The sequence below is a fragment of the Nilaparvata lugens genome, chromosome 1 (assembly GCF_014356525.2).
Source record: "Nilaparvata lugens isolate BPH chromosome 1, ASM1435652v1, whole genome shotgun sequence".
In the NCBI taxonomy this organism is placed as follows: domain Eukaryota; kingdom Metazoa; phylum Arthropoda; class Insecta; order Hemiptera; family Delphacidae; genus Nilaparvata; species Nilaparvata lugens.
In genome coordinates this window covers 15040400-15048680 of record NC_052504.1, presented here as the reverse complement: position 1 = coordinate 15048680, position 8281 = coordinate 15040400, and the positions used below count along the sequence as shown (strand labels likewise).

Genomic DNA, 8281 nt, shown 5'->3' with positions numbered 1-8281 from the left:
TTAAATCATATTTATCACACATATATCTAATGATATTTTTTCACATTATATCAACACTGGAATCAAGCAATTCCACTGATCATATAACAAGTTCATATAACTGTTCATATGTATCATGTAAATAATACACGTTACAACAAGAACTGATTAAATGGAATAAATAAATAATAACAATACAGTTCAGTTTTCGGGAACTGCAGTATCTGTGTTCGAGGGAGAACAGAAAAATAGTACTGGTCATTTAGATAAGTTGGAATGTCAACGAACCAGCCTTGAGACAGCTCGTCGCCCCCCCCCCATTGCAGTCTGTTTGCACAGAATAAAAAGATAGAAGTTCAATATAAATAGGCTGTAATTACATGAATTTGTGTTAACATAAGTAAGTTATTTTGACCAACTTTATTGTTGGCGTTTTTACATTGTGTCAGGAGAGCAAAATATAGTTTCCTTATGTCCTCATGTTGTTTGATTAAAAGATTCACGTGACTAGTCATAGTTTCCTTGAAGTAGTCTCTGACTTTTCAAATAGTTTGCAAAATTGTCCCGCACTATTTGTGCTCTTGATGTAAAACGATTATTTCTTTTATGTGCATGGAGAGGTCCACCATAGCGAGCATTGAACTGAATTTCTCTGAAAACTGGATCACTTTCTCCATCTTTGTCTCTGATAACGTTGTGTAGAACACATGCAGCTTTTATAATTATAGTGGCATTTTCAACAGAAGCATCAATTGCTTTTTCCAAAATCCGCCATTTAGCATACAAAATACCAAACGCACATTCAATACATCGCCTAGCTCGTGACAATCTGTAATTGAATGTAGATTTTGCTGGGGTAAGGTTTTTTCTTGCATAAGGTTTCAAGAGATAGGCTTTTAATGGATACGCTTCGTCAGCTATCACTACATGTGGTGCTTTAATGGTCGACATGGGCAGTTCACAATCATAAGGCATATTAAATTCATCACTTTCCAAACATTCATACAATGAGGATGAAGAAAAAGTACCTCCATCACTCTGACGTCCTTTACCGCCAACTTCTATGATTGGAATATTGTACTATAGACAATATTATTTATAGTAATATAGACAATATTATTTATAGTACCATGGTGTACATTATTTGTTGTTCTAATATAAATGAAAACTCGTTATAATAAATGTTTTAATCCTTTGGGTGCTATGAATTGAATTGAATTTTATTCCGATAGAATAATACAAAAGATTATTATGGAATATAATAAATATACAGAGTATAGTAATGCTATAAATATCCAAGTTAATTACATGTAATAAAACATAATAGTGGGAATAATCCCCATTACCGATTCGATACTTTTTAATGACGACGACATTTCCAATGTCAATCCATCATCAGTGTCAATGTCATTTCTATCATCAATATTCATATTCGGCTTGCTGCAAAGAGGAGATTGAAATAATTTGCAAGTCTTCAACATTGAAATAGTTATGAAAAATCGAAGTTATAGTTTGTTATCTCATGCGTAAGGAGAAACTCACATGTAAGGATTTTAGAGATTTCCAAACATGAAATATCTTGAACGGTTATCAAAATACAAGCAATACAGATATAGTAGTATTATAGTAGTACAAAAATATTACAGATTATACAGATCGCGTTTGTTGACCAATGAAACTGACTCACTCATTTTCATCATTTTTGAGATTATAACAGGATAAAATTGTAAGTGGATAGGAAAAACAATAATTGTTATGATTTATCATTATCAAAAACATTTCAACTGACAGCTGGATTATTAAGTACTTATTACCCAACGTAAGAAGGCAGTTTACTGTCTACTAACTTTGCTTATTACCTACACAGCAAAGCTCCCTGCCTATTGTGAAGAGCGAGTAAAAAAATTACGAAGAATAATAATTTAACTTGAAGAATGTGCTGTACCTAAGAATTGAAATAAAAATGATAACGCTGTAAATGAAATAAGCTAATTGAAGACCTCAGAATCAACTAATAACAATTGATTGCAATAGTCACATATAAAATGTAAATACAGTACTTCTAGAACAAAGGAGTTGCAAAGCATGAGTAGGCCTACATACTAGTGAGGTATACACAAGTAGGCCTACAAGTAGTGCAAGTAGTATTCACAATGGAGACAACGGGTTGTCTCCATTAAAAATAACACCTAATTCAAAAATGAAAAATACAAAGATTTCAAATATTTTTATGAAAAAAGTAAAAATAAAACATATGAAGAATTCAAAATTCCAAAACTTATAAAATTTAAAAAAAAGAACAATAATTTTAAGAATATACAATAAATAGCATTTATAACTGAGCGACAAGGATCATGGCGAGGAAAGTGCAACACCAGATTGTAATCCCTCATTTTTGTTTTTTTGCTTGAGCCAGCAAAATGTACTCCGGTTCACAAATTGGCAAACTTCTATGCTGTCTTGGATCGATGAGTTCGGGAAGTAAACATTTCATGTAAAATGTTTCTAGTTTTTCTTTCATGTTTTCTTCCCAAAACTCATCATCCCGTTCAATCTCAAAAGTTTTGAGGTTTTTTGGAGTCCAAATGACAAGAATACAGTACTTTTTTCGTTATATGTAGCTGCCCTTGTATTTGATAAAAATAACAGTGACTTCATTTAATTTGGTAACTTTCATTGCTTTTGCTCTTTTTGAACTTTTTACAACCAAGCCAATCTTATTTTCAATAACTTCATCGGGTGTGATATCTTCCCCACTTGATGGACACTTCACCTCCACAATGCCATTATTCCCAATGAGGCCGTCAGAAGATGCTCCCAAGAATGGCATTTGCTCGTCAATAAAAAAACCGCAAGGCTGGACTGTGACTCCAAGTAATGGCTCAAGTTGGCTTATAGCATCTCCCTCATTTGCTCTTCCATAGTTTATGGAATGCGAGTTGAGAGATCAGAGATGTATACAGAAGCTTCTTCACCACTGGAACACAGTTGGAGTCTGGCTTCCGGTTGCACACCAGCCCAAAGTTGGATGCCGTTAGTCGGGTCCTTCTCTCTTCGAACCATTCCTGGCTGTTGCTTTGACCTTGAATGGAGGAAACAATAATATGCTTTGAAATTTAAAGAGGCACAAAATAATTACTTATAGTGAATGCAGGCTACTATATTTACAAAACCAATGATCATTTTTATCATAATAATTGAAAGCATTTGTTATTGAATGGAAATCAGAGTTACTTGTTTTTTATGTCTATTCCTTTAATGTATTATCTCGAAATGTGCATAAATTAAGTAAATAGAATTAACTCTCACCTCTTGTATTTTGTTCAATTTGTTGAATTTCTTGCATCGTCTTCTGAAGAGTCTGTATGTGTTGCTGTAGTTTGCTCTGGTACACATCATCCTCCATATCGGGCTTTTTCGCCATAGGTCCGTAATTGCTGTCACCCACTTTGGACGTGAAATTCAAACAACGTCTGATTCGGGGCTTTAATCTATTCCTTTCTGCCCTTTTCGCTAAACTTGCCATATGTCTGACCTCAAATTGTTTGGCGTAAAGGCCAGGGCTGCTTTTGTACATTGTTTTATGCAGCTTATAGAATGGCTGGTTGGTGTTGTGGCTGACCACAGCAGCAGCGCATCTCATCCTGTATGAGCCTTTTTGAATGTAATTAATTCTTTTTCCTCCCTTAAATCTCGCCACAACTGCGTTGTAGTGTTCGACCATGTTGCTATCAACGTTGGAAATGAGGTGGCTGCTATGATCAGCTAGAACATTGACAGCTTCCATGATTTTATATAACACTCCACTTGCTTTCATCTCTGGAATATTGTAAGTTTCATCTGTAACAAATTTAAACATTTTTATAATAACTCAATATAATCTCTATTTAGCCATATAAATAACTCTTAATATTCATTCTTCCATGTTTGAAAAAGTACTAATGACCAAGGTTATGATTAATGTTAGTTTAGATGAACTAAGTTATAGATGAAGTCCTACTATTATGAGTACGGTAATAATAATATGACAATATAAAAACTTTTTGAAATGTATTAGGCTATTGCTATATAAAAAATGAGTATGCTTACTTTCTTTTGAACCGTTGCAAAAATATCCTCGACTTTTGCAGTCAAGACGCTCACCAAAGACATGACTGGGTCCGTTCACTATGTCTAGCCTTAGTCTTTCAGCCTTTCCATTTATTTCTCCTTCTTCAACTTTTCTATGTTGGATAGCTTTTTTGACTGCAGTCCGCAGCCTCATAATGCGACCTGTCAAAAAATAAGTTTGTCAATTTACTTATCTTGATCATATTTTTATAAAAATAGTTGTTGATGTCTATTTTATGAGAATTCTTGATTGAAAAATCTAAAATAAATGAAAATACCTTGATTATTTAAAAGATTTGAACATTCAAAATGTTATATAAAAAGAGGGTTTTATTAGAAAACTATCAATGCTTAACAAAATTACCTCCTAGTATCCTACGCATTTTCAATAATGTAGTCCTCTATCCTCTTTGGACAGATCCTTATGCAAACTGGTGGTATTAACATCCTTCAACTTGTTACAATAGTTGCGCAGCATGTGGTTTCGGCACTTAATTTTTTTTACAGTCAGATTTTTGTAAGGTCTAGCTCCAACAATGCAATTGTAGACACTGCTGTCTCCATCAGCAATCATTCTGAAAACGTTTTTTTATTGTGTTGAATTTATAATTTCGTTTATTATTTATTGTGACTTTTACCTACAGAGATCATCAATCCTCTTCCTCTTGAAGAGTGGAAGCTGCGAATTCATGAACTATTTCATCGATTGAACTCTCCTGAGGCTGCCTTTCGGCGAATCCCCAATTCGGAAGCGGTCTGTCTACAATAATGTTGGGACTGGAGTTTGTATCTATTAGGATAATGGAGTACTTGTTCTCCCCCACAACTGGCCCCTTCTCCTGGATGACGTATGCTTGGAGAGCTTTTCTAAACGCTTTGAAATTTGTAATCTCGAAGATGGCTGACTCAGCATCATATTCCATCCTCCTTCTGGTTCTTATGGTTTTTCCATTGAAGAAGAGTTCTTAAAGCTTGTGGTTTTCTTTGCTTCACACTTCTTTTCTTTTTGCAGAAAAAATTGTTGCTATAGTCAAGTTTAAACTTGAATTTGCTCACTTTTTTCTAATTGTAGAGAATTGTGTCGAGTTCACACTTTATATTCTTATTTCTGTAGTTGAGTGATGTTGATTGATGGAGCTGACTCACTTCACAATTGCAAGTTTCATTGGAGAACGAATGGGTTTCTTCAGGGATTAAAGATTTGAAACTCAAAGTATTTTGTTCATACTTTCCATGGCTTCACGACAAATACATATCAGCCGGGACCGACAAACTAACGTGCCCATCCGATATCACATAACATGGGAAAGTACTCATAGAGACAAATTCCAGTCGATTTACTTACATTATAATGTTAGAGCAAAAATAGCCTATTACATCAAATTGTGTTAAATAAAAAATCAAATTAAAAAAATTGTAATAATAAATGAATGAATGATGAATTGATTAGATAAATTGAATTGCTGAATTACTGTGTTATTAAGAGAATAAAAAATAGTTATATAGAATTACAGAGAAAACATTAAAAGTTACAGAGATCATCAATCCTCTTCCTCTTGAAGACAGGAATCAGCGAATGGATGAACTACTTCATCGATTGAACTCTCCTGAGGCTGCCTTTTGGCGAATCCCCATTTCGGGAGCGCTCTGTTTACAATAATGTTGGGACTGGTGTTTGTATCTATTAGGATAATGGAGTACTTGTTCTCCCCCACAACTGGCCCCTTCTCCTGGATGACGTATGCTTGGAGAGCTTTTCTAAACTCTTTGAAATTTGTAATCTGGAAGATGGCTGACTCCAGCATCATATTCCATCCTCCTTCTGGTTCTTCCATTCCAGCCAACTCGCATTCTATTGCCTGAAATCAATTATTATCATTGACTCAATTATTGTCAATTCCATTTACTCATGTATTTGTTTACTATTTATTGAGACTTTTACCAAACTCTCGCTTATAGACAGCAAGTAAAACAGAGCTCTTACCAACTTCCTTGATTCTTTCCAAGTTCAGTTCTTACATTTTGGAAATCGATAATTTAGAAACATATTTTCTTTGAGTTGTTCTCTGCAGTAATGGGACTCTATAACAGGAAAACTTTCAATGTGAGACCTCACATAATCCAAATATTCTTCATTTGTTCTGTTGTGAGGTTCTTTTTCGTCAAAAAGTAAAAATTCACATAAATTGCAATTAGTGACTTTTTTGCAATAAATCAACAATATTTTTTGATATTGAAATATTCAATTGAATAGACTTCAGTCTCCATACACTTGATGGGATACTTTGATTAATCAAATTTCCAAAAAATTGTGTCTTACTTATCTCGTATTATTAATCATTCAAATACCTAAAAAAACCTCAAACACCTAAATAACTATATTAATTTTTAATTAGGCTAGTTGATTCTAATTTTAGTTATTGGTAATATATACCAATAGAACAAATTAAACTGTCATGTGATTGAGGATGTTCACTATCCAATCAACCGACTGCATGGTTGGATATGGTTATGGTATGATACTGGATCATGGTTTTGCATTGAAGAAGAGTTCAAGAAACTTGTGGGTTTCTTTGGTACACACTTATTTTCTTGTTGCAGAAAAAGTTGTTGCTATAGTGAAGTTTAAACTTGATTTTTTTCTCATTGGAGAGAAATTTGTCGAGTTCACACTTTTGATTTTCTCATTGGCGAAAGATTTCTGTAGTTAAAGTGATGTTGATTGATGGAGCTGACTCACTTCACAATTGCAAGTTTCTCATTGGAGAACGAATGGGTTTCTTCAGGGATTAAAGATTTGAAACTCAAAGTATTTTGTTTATACTTTACATGGGCTCACGAAAAATACATATCAGCCGGGACCGACAAACTAACATGCCCATCCGATATCTCATAACATGGTAAAGTACTCATAGAGAGAAACTCTATGATTTACTTACATTATAATGTTAGAGCAAAAATAGCCTATTACATCAAATTGTGTTAAATAAAAAATCAAATTAAAAAAATTGTAATAAATGAAAGAATGATAAATTTATTAGATAAAATGAATTGCTGAATTACTGTGTTATTGAGAGAATAAAGAAATAGTTATATAAAACTACAGATAAAAAATTAAAAGTTACAGAGATCATCAATCCTCTTCCTCTTGAAGACAGGAAGCTGCGAATGGATGAACTATTACATCAATTGAACTCTCCTGAGGCTGCCTTTTGGCGAATCCCCAATTCGGAAGCGGTCTGTTTACAATAATGTTGGGACTGGAGTTTGTATGTATTAGGATAATGGAGTACTTGCTCTCCCCCATAACTGGCCTCTTCTCCTGGATGACGTATGCTTGGAGAGCTTTTCTAAACGCTTAGAAATGTGTAATCTGGAAGATGGCTGACTCCAGCATCATATTCCATCCTCCTTCTGGTTCTTCCATTCCAGCCAACTCGCATTCTATTGCCTGAAATCAATTGTTATCATTTGCTCAATTATTGTCAATTCCATTTACTCATGTATTTGTTCATTATTTATGAGACTTTTACCCAACTCTATACAACATCCTCCCTTCATCAAAAAATGAAGATTGCACCAATTACCGACCAATTATGACTTTTCCAACTTTTAAAAAATCTATTGAATTATTGGTTAACTTTAGTATCTTCACTTACCTTTAATTTAATCTTTGTCGTGTTATTCATGCATATGATAGTTTAGTTGAGCTTAATAAGTTGTTTAGGTATTTATTATAGTAAAATGTTATATGAAAATCAAGTACTCTGATATGAATATAAATACATAATTATGATACAATTCAGAGCTGGAATTTAGTGCAATTTTGAATCAATCAAGATGCTAATGAACATCATAGTTTTTTAAATCTATTTCAAAGGTCACTGAAGCTTGTTGCCGTTTTGTGCCAGTCACTACAATTGGATCTAAAATGAATATAATTTGATTTTTCTCAACAATGGTTTTGTCTAGGAAATTGGGAAATATGAATTTATTATTACACTTTTGACTTTTTCTCAAGCAAGAAACTTCAATCTCTCCATTTTCTGTAAATTTCAAAACTTGACCTATGTAATGAGCTTTTTTCCCGGCAATTTCAGTTGGGAAGCTGATTAAGGCAAAGTTTCCTTCTTGAGGCTCTTTCAATAATTCATCCTCATTTTTGGAGTTGGAGTTCTTGGTTGTATAAGAC

General features: G+C 33.6%; 1 protein-coding gene across 2 annotated transcripts; it reads right to left on the bottom strand.

Moving 5' to 3' along the window:
- Positions 1–2131: 2131 nt before the first annotated feature.
- LOC120352047 lies at positions 2132–5006 on the bottom strand. Of its 2 annotated transcripts, none has more exons than XM_039431494.1 (4): positions 4900–5006; positions 4069–4251; positions 3289–3819; positions 2132–3061 (listed from the first exon to the last, which is right to left on the bottom strand). In XM_039431494.1, exons 1-4 carry the CDS (start codon positions 5003–5005, stop codon positions 2886–2888), a joined length of 996 nt encoding a protein of 331 aa, XP_039287428.1. In that variant the 5' UTR covers position 5006; the 3' UTR covers positions 2132–2885. The 2 variants fall into 2 exon arrangements, with proteins under 2 accessions (XP_039287428.1, XP_039287435.1); XM_039431501.1 differs by lacking the exon at positions 4900–5006 and adding an exon at positions 4454–4590.
- Positions 5007–8281: the final 3275 nt, after the last annotated feature.